The sequence below is a fragment of the Lissotriton vulgaris genome, chromosome 12 (genome assembly GCF_964263255.1).
Source record: "Lissotriton vulgaris chromosome 12, aLisVul1.2, whole genome shotgun sequence".
Lineage (NCBI taxonomy): Eukaryota > Metazoa > Chordata > Amphibia > Caudata > Salamandridae > Lissotriton > Lissotriton vulgaris.
Window position 1 is genome coordinate 348,658,820 of NC_141700.1, and position 18,442 is coordinate 348,677,261.

At 47.5% G+C, this 18,442-nt stretch overlaps 1 protein-coding gene across 1 annotated transcript in view; it reads right to left on the reverse strand.

Annotated features, from left to right (window-relative positions):
- The window catches only part of VPS35 (VPS35 retromer complex component), a 526,314-nt gene that overhangs the window by 110,028 nt on the left and 397,844 nt on the right, over positions 1–18,442 (reverse strand). The window contains exon 15 of the mRNA XM_086945112.1: positions 13,801–14,040. Within this exon, the coding sequence (XP_086801238.1) occupies positions 13,801–14,040 (240 nt within the window). The remainder of the gene's footprint in view (positions 1–13,800; positions 14,041–18,442) is intronic.

An 18,442-nucleotide genomic window follows, 5' to 3' on the forward strand; every position in this document is an offset into this window, starting at 1 on the left:
ATGAAAGCCACTACAACTTAACTCCGCCGATTCCCCAAGTCCCTCAGTCTCCAGGTACATAATAGTTAGCGTGTATCTGATCAGTGCAAATTGCTGCAAATCCATGTTAGAAAAAAGTAATGTATGCTTTATTCAGCATGAGCAGATGACTCACAACGAAGAGATGGCTTTGTTCTACAGGTTAATTACAAACAACTCTGTGGTATTTTAACTAATTGAATTTAACTAATTAAATACATGTAAAAAAATTATTATCTTTGGTCTAAGGTTTTTCACTCTGAAGCAATGAAGGATAGTTAAATAACCATTTTTGTTGTGAAAGTCTACTGACAGGAGATTAAGTTATGCGCAAGTCCATCTCCACCATGGGTCCCTCAAGCCAAAGCCAGTCTGAAAGCAAGACCCAAACTCACTGACAAATTTGTATCCCAAAAGAAGGAAGGTCAACATTATGTCCCAAACTCTAGAAAAATGTTGCTACCTTCAGCAGAGTAGTTGCCGAAATTACAGCCTGATTCATCAAAGAATCGTTTTGCGAGTCTTTAATAGCGATTCATAAGGAATCGCTATTACACTCCCCATTCATTCCTATGGGCCAACAGGCCCATAGGAATGAATGGGGAGTATTCCTTATTAGCGATTAGCAATTAGCTAATCGCAAATAAGATAGCGATTTAAAGGGTGCCAGTGGTGTCCAAAGGACACCCTGTAGCACCCCTTAAATGCAAATTTAAACAGGTGTTGCGCACACACATGTCCAAAGGACATGTGTGTGTGCAACATGCAACTTAGAAATATGCTTTTAAAAGCATTTTTCTAAGTTTTCGCTATTTACCACGAGGTTTGACCTCGCGGTAAATAGCGGCCCGAAATAGCGAATTCGCAATTTGAAAATGGATGAAGAATTGCATTTAAGGAATCTCAAATAGAGATTCCTTAAATGTAATTCCTCGCAAATTTGCGAATTCGCTATTACCGATTTTTGCATTTGGGATGATGAATCCCAAATGCAAAAATTGCGCTCGCAAAGCCCTTTGCAAGCGCTATTCATCTTCATGAATCTGGCTGCTAGAACCTAAACAAAACTTTGCTTCAATAGGTAGACCCTTCTTAGCAAGGCAATTTTGGCCTACTCAGGACCTGAAGAGGACAGTTTGCTCGAACACAACCTGATTGCGGTGAACACACCAAGGTCTTAAAAATTAACAAAATTCCTTTTAATAAGAAACTGGGGCCTATTCACAATACGCAGCCTGAGCTTTGTTCCTTTTATACTGACATACTGTAAATCTTTCCAATAACAGGTCAAGGCACAGAGAAACCATTTACAGCCTGTTTTGGAACAGTTCGTTGTACAGGGAGCTTGGGAACGTATGGAAGCAGGAAAGGCAAACATGAGGAGTCGGACATCTTGTTGGAGAGGTGCTTTTGTAAGGATGGGCATTTATCTGCTGAAGTGCATTTGGGCATCCAAAACAACTATGTTAGTGACAACTATCAGGATTCCGTTGCCTAAGTTGGAGATTTTTGTGCTGGTAATGTCTGAATACCCGAAACCCTTGATGAATCTGCTGTGCTTAAACCAGAGATATGAAAGTCCCAATCATCTAGCTTTGCTAAACAGCATTACAAGTTAAACACTAGTTGAACCTGAAGAGACCCAGGATAGGATTTAATCCACTGAGCTGTTTTGTGATGAACATGTCCACAGTGCAAGTATTCTTTGTGTTTACATATGATCAGTGACCCATTCCTGCAATGGTGTGTTCTTGTCTAATGCGGCACTTAGAAAAACAAAACGTTGACAGACAAAATGCTTGAAATAACATCAGATCTGGTAATTACTCAGGGGCATATTCTCGTCCGTCTTTTTGAATGATGGATTGGAATGCTGCCCGTGTATTTAGCTGAGATTAATTCAGTCACTCCACGCATCAGTTTTTGTTTTTCTAAGCGAGACACCCCATGTGGAATTGGTATGCTACGCTGTAGTTGCTGTCCTCACTGTCACCAGCCTTAAGGTGAACATCGCTGATGAGGCCAAAGTACAAAACCAGTCTGGGGTTGCTTATGTTGCCCTTCAGGGAGGAACTCGTCTAGCATTTCAGGCTCAACTGTTTGTGTTGGAGCTGGATCATGTGGGATTTGCATATGGCTGGCCTCTTTCTAGAGTGGCATAATGGACAAAAGAACAATGGACTAGAACACGACCCACAACATTACCAATGGTTGACACGAATTCAAGCATTCCACCCATTTTTTGGGGGGTCCTGTTATTACTGTGCTACTAGATTTTAACTCTACATTACTGAGAAGACCTAAATAGGCCAAAACCGGTCTGAGGTTGCTTGTGCTTCCATCTAAAGGGGATCTGGCCTGAAAGTTCAGGCTGCACTGTTCCTAGTGGAGGTGGACCAAGTAATGTTTTCATATGGCTGGTCTCTGTCCAGAGTGGAAGAAACTAATTTGGCAAGACACGTTCATATTGTAAGATGTAAAAAAAAAGACTCCTCAAAGCACAAATACCTTTAAGAATATAATATTGACTTGTGCTTTTAATGTTCTCAAGAACCTGTGACAGACCGTTTATATTCGACTTACCGAATGTGATACAGAATATCTAGAAATATAACGTGGTAGTAGAATACTGTACAAAGAGCTTTTCCACAGTCTACATCACAAACTGTCCATAAAGTACAAATGAACCAACCAAGGAGGATGACAAAAATGTTAGAAATACTGATTAAGATCTGAAAGGTTTTAAGCAAAAGCTGAAGTCATCTTTCATTCATTAATTTGTGGTATACCTAGCTCGACCCGGGGAAGCCATGTTTTTAATACGATGGCAGCAGACTAAGTTCAGAGATTCAGAACATACAGAAAATGCTATGCCACTATAACTAATGCCCATTTGATTCTGTTTGTGTTTTCTAAGCAAATACAAATTGTTGATATTAAAAAGCAAGTTGCGACTGGAGAACTTTACATCAGATGGAGTATGGTATCCAATACGGATTTTACAGTGCAAGCGGGGAGGCGCATTATGTAGGATTTCAGTAATTATTTCACTGGAGGAAATTAGCAAAAATGGGCCCAAACTGAACATTTTATAACCAAAGGGCCGCCCCCCAAATTGTAATCCTTTCAAATTAAAGCATGTAGTGCACAAGTAGGCTGATTCCTCCATTCTGGTATCAGCAAAAGGAATTGTGTTTCATTGACTTAGCCAGGAGGTCCCAAACATGAATGACTGGCTGAGGATGGTGAACAGTAGGCAAATGGAAAGGAGTTGCATCAAAAGCGAATTAGAAGGGCTGAATACTGTGGGTAAAAGTGGCAGACTGTGTCTAGAACTAATATACCTCCTGCTCAGCTCACTACCTAAAATTAGATCACAGTACAAAAGCCATATTACTTTACTCTGACCACCATCTAGTGCAAGTGTGGAAGCAGCGCAGGTCTACACCTCTAACCCCTACAGAATACATGGAAGCTTCACTGCCCTTTGAGTTAAGCAAACTGCCTCGTCTGAACCAGAAGACTCCCCTGCCCCACCACCACCATAATCTTGTATCCCTACTGGAAATCTTAGAATGTAGTTATGCCAATGGACTTATATTAATGTTGGTGTCTTAATGCTGTTCTAAATGGTTTTTTCCTTCATGATGTCCAACCAAACTTGGTGCAGATTCGACTAGGTTAACAAACCAATAAAGTGAATATAAAATGTTTTGCCTTTTACACTCCCTTCCCAATAAAATCAAGTTTTCAGGCAGCTAAAGTAATCTAGGTATGCATGTTGGTAGGATGCACGTTTTTATGTAGAGTTCACCAGTCAAGCAAAAAACCTATTGTGGGTTTACCAAGAAGTTACTGGGGCTTAAAGCCCACCACTGATTTCCACTGAGTCACTTTATCGTCCCTCTTATTGGCTTGCATCTTATTCCACAGCTTTCCTTGCGCCATCTTGTGTTTGTACCTCCCTGGAACATGGCCTCTTTAACATCTCTCTAATTCGCAGGCTTCTATTCTTCCATTGCTCACTTTTAGGGAACTATTTTTTTCTTTTTGCTTAAGCATGTCATGAGAATGCACGTGTACAGTTCTCCCCCTTGAGTACTTCTCCCCTGCTCCTGTCAAATACCCACACCCAGCGCTCCATGTTGCAAATTCATGTGTGCTTCTCACCCACCAAAGACGGTCTACCCTGCCCTCTGTGTTGCTTTCTTGCTCATGTGCTTCTCTTCCTGCTGCTGTGTGTTGCTCTTCTGCATGTGCTGTGTTTCCTCCTCACACCCACTCCCTGGTGCTTCCCTCAAACCCGCACCTCTGACCTCTCGGGGTAGGGGTGGCAGCCAAGAAACTGCTCCTGCCCCACGCCCTAAAAAAAAGCACAATGACAAAGTATTGTGAAACTGATCCATATGAGCCATGGTGTAACAACCCATGTATCATGAAAACACCTTCTTTGATCACAGAAATGCTGCCATAACATCCGCAACGTGTTCCTAAATCAGCATTAATCCGCATGCAAATATCAGTTTGAAAGATTTTTTGTAAATCCAATGATTTTGTCTCACATGAACATGTGATCATGTATTGCATACTGTGGCATGTACTGCCATCAGGTGAGCACATATCCCTATAAACTGAATGCTAATGCCTCAAATTCGCCACATCTGTCCTACAATTGGCTAGTCAAAGCAACCAAGTACTCTAAGCAAATACACATTGTTAATATTAAAAAGCAAGTTGCGACTGGAGAACTTTACATCAGATGGAGTATGGTATCCAATACAGATTTTACAGTGCAAGCGGGTAGGCGCATTATGTAGGATTTCAGTAATTATTTCTCTGGAGGAAATTAGCAAAAATGGGCCCAAACTGAACATTTTATAACCAAAGGGCCGCCCCCCAAATTGTAATCCTTTCAAATTAAAGCATGTAGTGCACAAGTAGGCTGATTCCTCCATTCTGGTATCAGCAAAAGGAATTGTGTTTCATTGACTTAGCCAGGAGGTCCCAAACATGAATGACTGGCTGAGGATGGTGAACAGTAGGCAAATGGAAAGGAGTTGCATCAAAAGCGAATTAGAAGGGCTGAATACTGTGGGTAAAAGTGGCAGACTGTGTCTAGAACTAATATACTCTCCTGCTCAGCTCACTACCTAAAATTAGATCACACGGGGTAGGGGTCAATACTAGGATGTGACCCAGTTGCCTCCCATAAGAAAATACATGTATCTGTGTGCCTCAGGACCCCCCCCCCCACACTCAGATTGCCAGTTACCACCAATGCCATTATAGGTTCTCTGATAGCCAATCCCATCCTTATCCCTCTCTACTCTTGTAGGTCAATCATTGGCATCCCGGTTAATGACAGTCAATGCCATAACCCCTCATATGCCAGTCCATTAAATAACCGTCTGTGCCATGATCCCTCCTATACCAGTCCTCTAAATGACAGCCAATGCCACGCTATACGTCCCGATAAACCTCATTGTACTAGTCAAGGCTGGAAAGCGTTTGTTTTACCATGTGCACGTTTGTTTAGATGTTATTTGTAATACACATTTACCATAATAACAAGCATTTACAATGCAACGGTTTCACCTTTGACAAAGTTAGAGCTATTGGCATTGTAAATGACAAATTGTTTATTTATGTGTTGGTTTTGAAAACAGATAAATAAATGGCATTGTCATTTACAATGTCAATAGCTTAATCTTTCGCAAATTTCTGACAAGATAGGTCAAATCTGGTTTGGCAGGGTATAAGCCAACTGTTATTATGTTATGTTAGTAACATGTTACTGACTGGGTAATACATTTGATATATATGACTTCAATTGATGTCCTGATGCCTATATGTCTAGACATTTAACTATCTCTCTGTTTCCTTCTCCTCTTTCTTTTATATGTGTGATCTACATGCCTTATTGTTCCCAAGGGACCACTTTTAGCAGCCTGTGCGAGCTATGGAGGCCGGCATTTATTGTGACTCAGAGTTCAGCTGTAATAAGTTGCTATAAGAGGCCACTCATGGTATTACAAGTAGCATAACATCAGAAAGCGACATGCTGCTTAAGTAAATGGTACGGTATCTCCAGGCATTTGCATAGAACCCATTATAAAAGATATGAGATAGCAGGAATATAGCGAGTGTTGTTAGCCGGGCCGCCTCTAGGTGCTGGAGGGAATTTTGGAAGCCAGACTCGCACCACATAAGAATGTGCTGACCTGAGTGTTTCGGAAATTAAAGCGTTTCCCGCAGTGCCTGCAGCTTGTATAGGGACAGGGTATGCCCATTCAGTGGTAGGCATCCCTGCTGAGGGCACCTCTTACAGTGGTGTTTTCTTTTATGTGCATGCGCCGGGACTTTAGCAGTGAGGTCTCTAGCTCTATTCACGGGTGCCACTTAAATCCACCTGAGCCACTTTTGTCGCTCTCTCTCATAGGATCACGGATCCACATCAGCCTCCTTCCGTGGCTCTCACACTCTCTCCCAGACGGAGCTTCTAACAGACTTAATAACAGCCCAGTGGCTTTCCCCACAGTAGAGGAGCTGCTCCTGGTAGCACTGAGGTGGCGTAAGGGCCAGAGCTGCCGCCTTTTGAACAGGGGAAATGAAATACCAGCATTTGTAAAGTGCACAGCTACCTCCGGAGAGGTGCCCTGGCGCTGGGGGCCCACGGGAAGATTGAGCGAGGTATTGCCCAGAGTCTCACTGGGCTAACCTGTCGTGGGTAGCGGACACTGAACCCCATGGTCCGGAGTCAGGCACCCTGGCACCCTGGCCGCTGTGCTACACCTCTACCATCAGACTCGAGTCTCGGCGTCCGCTCAACATCCTGTGTTCTGGGCAAATCACTTAATCTCCCCGTCCCTACTAAAAAGGAACGTGTCCTTATGTAATGTAACTGGCGCTCGTGTAAAGCGCTCCGATACTTTCGGGTGGAGTTTGCGCTATATAAAACTGCAACAAAAAAAAATGATTACAGTGTACAGCCAAGACTGTGAGAGCCTAACGAGAACTGGCGGCGGGGCCTCGCACGCCCCACACCTCTGCCTTCTGCGAACCATGAGGTAAAATATACAATACATACTTTGAATTTTAAAAAAACGCCAGCACAGCTGGCGATGTGAAGGCAGACTCAGACGCCAGATGTTCTCCCGCGCTAATTTCTATGTGTCGGCTTCTAGGGGGGTAAATCTAACAAGAAGAAGCGCCCTCCCCCACCCACGCCGCTATCCCAGTCTAACCTCTTGCACAAAGGAAAGGGAGGGCCGCGGTAATATTTACGTCGGACATCACCCTCTGACTTGCATCTTGGCGCTTTTATGTTCAGTAAAGGGAAGGACGAGTGCGAGATGGTGCTTCTTATGGACGAGGACGCACGTGGACCTCAGGCTCATCAATCCACAGTACTATCTGGCTTGTTGTGTAAAATGCAAATGCATGCAGATGTACGCAGCTGGCGCATTTACCTCATGAGACATCTAAGTGGGATTGGAATGCAGTATAACCTCAAGGTTAAATACTGATCTTTGAAAGAGGTGCATTAACCAATTGTCCTATAATAATGGAAAGTTACTCTGCATGTTACACACAGCGGAGTGAAGCTGACGTGTTAACCCACTGACCTATCTTTCTGGGAATGTAACCGACACGTTCCAAACAGATGTCCTCCGCAGGTTCATTAACCCACAGAGATGTCTTACACAGATTACATGTGGCTAGTATAAAATACACGAATCTCTGCAGCAGGAGTTAGAGCCAGCTGAGCTATAATACAGCATGTGGAACCTATGACCGGCAACTCACTGAGCCCAAAACAGATGGGTAAACCCAGTGCAATATCGTCGGGTTGGAAACAGAACAAGGAAAGGCACGGACAGCGGGAGGGAGGGCAGGAAAGGCACGGACAGCGGGAGGGGGGGCGGGAAAGGCACGGACAGCGGGAGGGGGGCGGGAAAGGCACGACAGCGGGAGGGGGGCGGGAAAGGCACGGACAGCGGGAGGGGGCGGGAAAGGCACGGACAGCGGGAGGGGGAGGCGGGAAAGGCACGGACAGCGGTAGGGGGGGCGGGAACGGCAAACGGCAAGAAAGGCAAAGCAGAAGGCAAGAAAAAACACTCACCTGGACTTCTTCCGGCAGCGGTCGGCCTACAATGACCAAAGCAAACCTTCCCCCCCCAAAAAAATAGGAACCGCCCACCGCCGCAATGACGGCAACAAAGGGGCTGGATGAGAAAAAATCTCAGGAACGCCCACGAGTCGCCTCTCAGAATGACGGACGCCTCTCTCTTCCAATGGCTAGCCTCCATTTATGGAGCTAGCCAATGGAACAGAGAGGCGGGAATAAGCCACATACTGGTAAACAAAAGTTTTCGCCTGCGCGAAACGCTGCTTGCGCAGCTGTTCGCCAGGCGAAACCTAAAAAGGCTGAATAGTGCCCAAAACAAATTAAAATAAGCCTAACGGCAAACAAACAATAAAAGAAACAAACTTGTGAAAATAATCATCATAATAGAAAAAAATGACTACTAAAATAGAATAGGGAAGAGCTAAGGCAAAACAAGAGATATTAAAATCAAACGCCACTTGTGGGACACCCCCGCGCCGCACGGCCACCAGCTGCTGCGTGTGCCCCTTGCCTGCCCTCTGCCTCGCTGCTGCCTCGTTTGCCGGCTGCCGCCGCTGCGAGTGTTTTTGCCCTTGTTTTGACGTTATTTTGTGCTTGCTTGGTTTAACTCTCTTTTTTTCCCCTGTTTTAGCGTTTATTTGTGCCTGTTTTATTGTATTTTCATTTTCCCCGTGTTTGCTCTCCTTCCTTGTTGTCCGCCTACCTCGCCGCCCCCGTCCTCCCTTCCCGCCACCGCCGCTTGTCCCCGCCCCTTTTTTGTCTTCTGTAACCCTCCCCGCTCCCGCCTCCCAGCTGCTCCGCCCACCCACGCACTTGGCCTAAATGGCGACCGTGCGACGCAGGTGAGTGTGACCCACTTGTGGGACACCCCCGCGCCGCACGGCCACCAGCTGCTGCGTGTGCCCCTTGCCTGCCCTCTGCCTCGCTGCTGCCTCGTTTGCCGGCTGCCGCCGCTGCGAGTGTTTTTGCCCTTGTTTTGACGTTATTTTGTGCTTGCTTGGTTTAACTCTCTTTTTTTCCCCTGTTTTAGCGTTTATTTGTGCCTGTTTTATTGTATTTTCATTTTCCCCGTGTTTGCTCTCCTTCCTTGTTGTCCGCCTACCTCGCCGCCCCCCGCCCTCCCTTCCCGCCACCGCCGCTTGTCCCCGCCCCTTTTTTGTCTTCTGTAACCCTCCCCGCCTCCCAGCTGCTCCGCCCACCCGCGCACTTCGCCTTAAATGGCGACCGTGCGAACGCGCAGCGGTCACGCGCAGCGGGCGCGCCGATTGTGCGCCGAAGGCGCGCCAAAGGTAAGCCCGTCTGCGCCCGTCCGCGACCGGATCGCGACCAGCGCCAGGACCCCTGGACCTCGAAGACCTCGACCTACCCGCCTGACGTACTCAGCCGCCACCCTCATCGCTCTCAACACCGGCCGACTCCCAGAATGCCACCAAGCCACTCCAAGACGCACCCACGGACCTTTCAGCTGCCACACCTGCAAGTTCTCCTGCATCCGGACCAGCCCCGCACCAGCACCCGCCAAGTCGAACACCAGCAGCACCCACCTCAAGTGCATCCTGCTCAACACCCGCTCCGTCCACAGACACGCCATCGAACTCTGGAACCTCCTAGACGCCACAGCCCCTGACGTTGCCTTCCTCACGGAGACCTGGATGAACGCCTCTTCAGCTCCCGACATCGCCATCGCTATCCCAGAGGGCTACAAGATCGTCCGGAGGGACCGAAACGCCAACCAGATGGGAGGAGGCATCGCCATCATCCACAGGAACACCATCCGTCTCACGACCAGCACCGACAACACCCTGACCAGCGCCGAACACCTGCATTTCCAGATCCACACCAACCCGAACACCACCCTCAGAGGCACCCTGATCTACCGACCCCCTGGACCACGCACGCAATTCAGCGAGGACATCGCCGACTTCATCAGCCCGCATGCCCTCCCCTCCGCTGACTACATCCTCCTCGGAGACCTCAACTTCCATCTGGAGAACAACAACGACCACAACACCAGCACCCTGCTCGAAAACCTCGCCAACCTGGGACTCAAGCAACTGGTGTCCACCCCCACCCACCTCGCCGGACACACACTCGACGCCGTCTTCTCATCCAGCACAGACATCGACTTCAGCCACGCCACAGAGCTTCAATGGACGGACCACAGCTGCGTCCACTTCACCTTCAAGAGAACGACGACCCACCATCACCAGCAACAGACCGCCCGCAGAAGCTGGAACAAGATCACAGCAGACCAGCTCGCCACCTCCCTGAGCCAGCACCCTCCTGCCAGCTCAGCGAACCCCAGCCTGGCCGCCGACAACCTCACGAAGTGGATCAGCAACTGCGCGGACGAACTCGCCCCGCTGAGGACCCCGCCTAGCAGACCCGGCAGCAAGAAGGCCCCATGGTTCACCGACGAACTCAAGAGCTCCAAGAAGAACTGCCGAGCCCTCGAGAAAGTCTGGAAAAGGGAACCAACACCGGACAACAGGACCTCCTACAAACTTGCCACCCGGAAACACCACCAGCTGATCCGCGCCGCCAAGAAAACAGCATTCAAGGACCGGTTGGACAACAACGCACACAACTGCAAGGAACTCTTCAACATCGTGAAAGAGCTTTCCAACCCCAGCGCAGGAAACAACGACATCACCCCATCGCAAGACCTCTGCAACTCCCTCGCCTCATACTTCCACAACAAGATCACGGACATACACAGCAGTTTCAACAACCAACCAACGCACACCATGACCGACCAACCACCCCCCCCCACCACCACCCTCCACGCCTGGACCCCGATCAGCACCGAAGACACCATCCGCACGATGAACTCCATCCACTCCGGATCACCGACCGACCCCTGCCCTCACCACGTCTTCAACAGGGCCGACGCTGTCATCACACCCCACCTGCGAGACATCATCAACACCTCCTTCGACACCGCCATCTTCCCTGAGAGCTGGAAACACGCCGAACTCAGCGCTCTACTCAAGAAACCAACAGCGGACCCCACCGACCTCAAGAATTACCGCCCCATCTCGCTTCTCCCGTTTCCAGCCAAAGTCATCGAGAAGACCGTCAACAAGCAGATGGCCGCCTTCCTCGAGACGAACGGATCCCTCGACCCCTCACAGTCCGGCTTCCGAGCCAAACACAGCACCGAGACCGCCCTCATCGCCGCCACCGATGACATCTGAGCCCTGATGGACAATGGAGAAACAGCGGCCCTCATCCTCCTAGACCTCTCCGCGGCATTCGACACGGTCTGCCACCGCATCCTAGTACGGCGCCTCAGCAACATCGGAATCCAGGACAAGGCGCTGGAATGGATCATCTCCTTCCTCGACGGAAGAACACAGAGAGTCCGCCTACCACCGTACAAGTCAGAGGCCTCCGAAGTCATCTGCGGCGTCCCCCAAGGATCATCCCTGAGCCCCACCCTCTTCAACGTCTACATGAGCCCCCTCGCGGCCATCGTACGCAAACACCACCTCAGCATAATCTCCTACGCCGACGACACCCAGCTGATCCTCTCCCTGACCAACGACCCCGCCGCCGCCAGAGCCAACCTGCACGAAGGGATGAAAGAGGTAGCCGAGTGGATGACGACCAGCCGCCTGAAACTGAACTCGGACAAGACGGAGGTCCTCATCCTGGGCTCCTCACCCTCCGCCTGGGACGACTCCTGGTGGCCTCCCGCCCTGGGCACCGCACCCAAACCGACAGACCATGCACGAAACCTGGGCTTCATCCTGGACTCCTCCCTCTCCATGACCAGGCAAGTCAACAACGTCTCCTCTGCGTGCTTCAACATCCTACGCATGCTACGGAAGATCTTCTGGTGGATCCCCACAGAGACCAGGAAGACCGTCACCCAGGCCCTCGTCACCAGCCGACTGGACTACGGTAACGCCCTCTACGCCGGTACCACCGCCAAGCTCCAGAAGAGACTCCAGCGGATCCAAAACGCCTCAGCCAGACTCATCCTCGACATCCCACGATCCAGCCACATCTCCGGACATCTGAGAGACCTTCACTGGCTCCCCGTCAACAAGAGAATCACCTTCCGCCTCCTCACCCACGCACACAAAGCCCTACACGACCAAGGCCCGAGCTACCTCAACAGCCGAGTCAACTTCTACGCTCCCAAACGCCACCTCCGATCAGCCAACCACGCCCTCGCCGCCGTCCCCCGCATCCGAAGAGCGACTACAGGAGGAAGGTCCTTCTCATACCTGGCCGCCAAGACCTGGAACTCCCTCCCGTCCGACCTGCGCCTGACCCAAGACCACCTCTCCTTCAGGAAGAAGCTGAAGACCTGGCTGTTCGAGCAGTAGCGGCACCCCCCCCCCCCCCCCAGCGCCTTGAGACCCTACGGGTATGTAGCGCGCTTTATAAGTGTCACTGATTGATTGATTGATTGTATATGCTAGAAGTGCCGCTCTTTTGCCCCATATGCCAATCATTGGCTATAGGTCCCAACATCTCTTCACATGACATCCAACACTAATGACGTGCCTCCTTGTTTCTAGTGTCTGTTAATGACCACGAAATGCCAGTTTGTACACATACCAGTCAATGCCATGACCTGCACGTTTACCCCCACCCTCCCATGTTCTGATGTGTCCCACCCACCTTTTATCCTCTATGTGCCAGTCAATAACATGATGTGTCTCAATTACCCCATACAACGGTCAATGTCATGACCCTTCTGTCACACGCTAATTAATGTCAGGTTATGACCCCTATTTTCCTTTTGTGCCAGTCAATGCCATTGTGTGTCCATTTTACCTTGTATGATAAGTCAACGTAACTATGCGTCATGTAAGCAATCGAACATGGAAGTAAATACCGCAATACGAGATTTGGTGGTGTGGGGGACGTAAACATATGCCGAAGTGCTGCATAGCCTTTCAGAGCAGCAAAGGATGCAAGGCGCAGCGAGCAGCGCTCCTTGTTCATGACCCAACACCGCACAAGTGCCGGGTCAGGCTTGAGGCTGTATTGGACAGGCAGTTTGGGTAGACAATGAAAGCCAGAAAAAAAGCAGGCCGGGAAGCTTTGATTTATCACCCTTAATTCCTCGCCTCCTCCCTTCGCTGGATGGGCCTGACAGGGTGACTGTCATGCTCAGCCAATAAAAGGAGAAGAGTGGCGCCTGGGTGAGCTTTCCCCACGCCCTTCATTCATACATGAACTTGAGCAGTGTGCATGCCAGTTGAACTAAACAGGTGGTGTTATACTGCTGAGGCCCTCGTGAACATTACTGCACAATGGCAGAGTCGGAGTGGATCCACATACCACTCTAGCTGGTCCTACTCCACTGCAAGAAGGTCTGGAAACCCAGTCAGAATGACTGCAGAAAGAGTCCAAACCTAGAAACGTACCAATTAAATGAACTGTAAGGGGTAGAAATGAGATATACTGAACACAGGTTTCTATCTGTTAAGAAATGGTAATAGGTTCCAAGACCAGACGGTGACTGGAAGCTAAAGTTAATAATTTGTGATTCTCACCAACACACCAAGTGTCTGAAAATGTCTCCATTTATATAGGTAACATAAAAAAAATCAATAACATTTCAAGGGCAAAAAGAATCATCAGTGTGAAAATGCAGAAACACAGACTTGGCGCCTGAGAGCGCACTCACTCACCTCCTCCCCGTTCTTGTCCGTGTTCCGGCCGGACCAGAAGAGGTGGGCGCAGGTGCTCACGGCGCGGCACTGGTCGGGCTTTTTCAGGAGCTTGGAGGCCGCCAGCGCGCACTGCGTCCGCAGCGGCTCGTGGTTCTCCTCGCTGAAGCACTTCATCCTCTCGAACGTGCCGATGATCAGCGTGATGGCGGCCAGCTGGGCCTTCGAGTCGCTGATCTCATCTTCGTACAGCGAGAAGGCCTGGCGGGAAGAGGAGTCTGTGAGAACCGGCGCGCTTTCATCCGCGTCAAGGGGCAGCGCGAGCGCGTTCTGCGGGCACTATTGCATTTCATTCCCCGTGCTGGTTTCACGCGCTCTTTGTGACTAACATTCAGCCGCCCAAATAAATTACACTGCCAATCAGCAGATTCAAAGATTGAAATTCACATTCAGGCCATTCGTTTAAATTTGTAAATGGGATTACTTAACGTGTTTCCAGCCGTTTCAGACTCACCTCCTGTAGGTTATGCTGAAAGCAGCGAATACCTTACTGTTTTACCACAACTAAGAAAATAATTGAGTTGAGCCACCCTGGGAAATACGCACTCGCCTCTCGAACGAACAGCACTGAAAGCACTGGTGCCCATACATCATAAACTCTTATACAAAATTAAGGAACATGCAACCACCCTTTACTTTGAAAGAAATGTACAAGTTGCAAAAAAAAAATTAGGTTTCCTTGATGCAGGTCAATTTAGGGGGGCCGTTCAGATGAGTTTGTAAGCATTTAAAAACCATGTCTAATGCGCTGGTTATTCTGAAGAGGTTTTACTTACCTTTAAAATCAATAATGCACTCTTAGTTTAGAGGTTCCCAAACTCATCCATATTTTGCTGCCCCACCATAGTCAAGGTCCGCTGGCGGATGAAATGGGGTGGCTGATCAGGCCTGTTGAATAAGTTACTTCACTTAAGTAATCTCCTGTCTAATTAATACATATCTTCCCGCAGATTCCTGGTCTAAAGACCTTTCTAGTCCTCAAGCTGCTGCAGCAGATTTTAAGCAAATCTTTGTGCCAGGAAGCCACACCAGAAGTAACAGTGATCCATAAAGGCGCCACTAGATGCTTGTGATGTCAGTTTCACCAGGATGAAAAGAAAAGTGGATTAAGAAACTATTATGGTCTGAACAAAACATGACTGACTGAAAGGATGTTATAAAAGTTGATAAATGTTCAAGAGGAGGCGAGACAGGAGAGCAATGAGGAATTTGGAGGAGAGAAGTGCCTATCAGAAAGAAGGTTACCTAATTCTTCTATTGGATGAATCGAGGAAGAACTGGCTGATCAATATTCATAACAAGAACCCCCCCCCCAACCCCCCCGCCCCCCCCAGCCCCACACCCACACAGTGCAAAAGTAGCGGTTATTTGTCTAGTTGACTGAACTGTCAAACCTTCAGGGACCTCCTTTCATGCAAAATGGTCTTATGCACATGGTGACCAATCTAGAAATGGACCATTTACCAATGACTTACCAGAGAAGTCCAGAAACAACCGATCGTCTGTGCTTGGAATGCATTTAGGAGCTTGGAATGCAATTAGGAGTGACAAAGCTCTACACCAGAATCCTTTGACCTTCCCTCCATCCAAAGCAGTATGCAGTGTTTGCTATGTTGCCTCTTTGAGATCACTTAAGAGCTGAGAAAACACAGAAGGTGATGTGGGTCTTATAAATAGGCAGAAAAGGTTCTGCTTCTTGTTTGGTTGCAAGAATCATTGAAAATAAATTGCACTTTGCTTAAGAAGCATCAGGTGGCAGTTCAAGAACCTTACAACTTTGGCAAATTGTCATCATATTAACTGAATGTCCATCCAAGGTGACTCCCTTGGGGAAATCACAGGGGAAATCACAGGTAGGAGAGAGTTGTCCGCACAGGAGAACCTATCCTCATAATTTGATTGGTAAGCCTCGAGAAAATGAGTGGTTCGAGGCAACTCCATAAAGGTGACACGGGTTTATCGCTGGTGCCTTTTTTATGCCATTCAGCAAAACCTTTCCTTGCATTATAATAAGATTTGTAAGAAGAGAATGAATCATGGAGGGCACTTTGCAGAGCCAGAGGACGTAGGGTCTCGACCTTGGCACAATGGCAATTTACATGAAATCAAGAAGGGCACCAGTGGCACTGTAAGAGTCCAAGACTGGAAGCCAGTCAGACGTGAGATATAAGTTCAATGGAGTCATATGGCACGGAAGAGTCAAACACGGTAGCTGTGAGTAGCCCCTCCAGAGTGCACCAGAGTCGTCCAGTGAGCAGCTAAAAATTGAAACGAGGCATTGTCAAAGTCTTAATTCTACTCTGCAGTGGTTCCCAAAGATGGAAAAATACCTGCAAAAGGAGCCGTTTTTTCAAAATAAGTACAGGTTCTGAACCTATGCTTGCTGTGGGGACAAGAGGACAAGTGCTAGTTTTTCCTGAGGTTGTACTGAATTTTCAATGAAGAGTTCTCACAGGAGAAATCTGTAATTGTGAACAAGTTTTTGATTTGTATTTTGATGTCAAATCTAATGTCCAGACCATTAATAGACTAGTTTCTATTGCTCATATAGCAATAGGGTGCAGGAGGGCTCAGGTCACGAGGCCAGACCATGCCTTTAACATAGACACAGAGAATGGGTATCTTTGTCACCTGAAACTCTAGCAGGACCGAAAACCTGAGGGCCTTGGTAATAACAAAGCACGGAATGGGTTTATAAAGGAAAAAGAAACAGTTGGCTTGGCTGACCACTGTGTCTGTGAGGCACAGAAAAGAAGGAACTGATGTCACCATCTGGAACCTTCACAACCTTGTGTTGGCAATTCCAGTATAACGTTTCATAGACCCAGTATGGTGCCACTACAAGACCACTGTGTGCCAGTGATCAAGAGCAGGTAACATAGGCCTGACGATAGGCCTATAATTGTGCTCATTTTCAACAGGATTCCCATGAAGCAAGACCCAAGGTTTAATAAATGAATGAAAGATAAATAGCTGCCTTTTTCATCTGCTAACATTATACTGCTATGGCTGTGTAAGTTTAAGAATTCTATCATTCTACAGTCATTATAACTCATGCCTCACAGAGGAGGAGAAGTTGAGATTAGACACAAGCCTGGGATATACATCCACTCTATAAAATTATAAAGCCCGCCACTCGTGAAGAATGTTGTATTAATGAGAGTGTCTTAGACTTGCCAGTCTTTTGAATACACTGGAAATGTTCCCAAGTACAGGAATGCACTTTTAATGTCTTTTGCACACTGTCGCATAAAAACAACTCCACACAAAAAGATCCCAGATGCCATTGCTGTGTGCTTGCAAAAACCCAAGCCGAACATAAAAGAAATGGCCCTTAACTTAAAAACCCTATTTGCCCTGTTGCACTTCCTTCACAAATGTTACAAATATTTGTCGTATATATTAGAAGTATGGACTCAGGAGGTTTAAGAATGAAGTCATTTACTTATTTGGGTCAAACCCTGTATCAAAATTTACCCCATAAAAAGTTGCAAAACACTTGGGCTGCCCAATGTCAAAAAGCCATGAAGACGGTCTTTACCTTTGCTAGGAGGCCCAGACATAAGCAGATTAAAGAAATGATTAACATTTCTAAGAGTAAATGTATTTCTGTGGCTTCATATGGAGCAGGAGTTTGGGGATTTAAGGGTGCTGGGATAAAGCAGCAGGTCGAGAATAGGTTTTTTGCGAAGACTACTGGCAGTGCCCCAATCCACCCCAGCTTTTGTACGCCATTCAGAGGTGGAAAGATTCCTTTGGGGGATAAGCTTAAACTGAAAACCCTCTTATTGGGGCTTCAGATCTGGGAAATCCGGAAGCGCAGCTTTCAAGGGAGGTATTGGAATATTGCCTCGCTTTGGATAATGCTTAAGGAATTCCCTGGCTTATATATGTATTAGGACGGAATTCTCAGGGCTCGAGATGCCAGAAATGACTGGCAATGTTGTGAAAATTAATGCAAAGGTCATACCTCAGGTGAAGGAGGCTTTTGAGGATAGGCAGATTAGATTGCATCAGGCACATTTTAATATATTGCGTGTCAGTGTCAGTTACAGTTCAATCAAACTGTCACACGGGGTTGAGCCCTATCTTTCCTGGTTCTATACCTTGAATCCCATGTTTGACTTAACAAGATTTTTATTCAATCTGCTGCTCTTATTAGTTGGGGTTCCGAGGGACGTACCTTGGGGCTCATTGCTGCCTGTGACAGTGTTGCATAGCAAAGCACAGTGCACGTAATTTTATTCTATCATTTATACTCCTATTCGAGAAAGAGATACCTGCTGCCAATCTTGCGCTCCTCTTAGATTAGGACTCATAAGGAGGCCTATGCTTTTCTGCAAAAGTTGGATAATATGAAGATTTGTGTTGCTGTGGTAAATTTTGTCCAGCTGGCTTGGAGGATCAGAAGCAGATATGGACCAGTGTAAAGATAGGGAACTTGGCACTGCAGCAATTTCTTGTACATAGGACTGATCGTATTTTTCCGTGGGTCTTACGGATTCTTTTTAATGGATCTTGCCACGTATTCAGTCTTGTTTTTAAGATGTTTCAGTTATTTTTTAGTACTGCTGAGGTATATAAAAGTGTTGCTGACGATTTT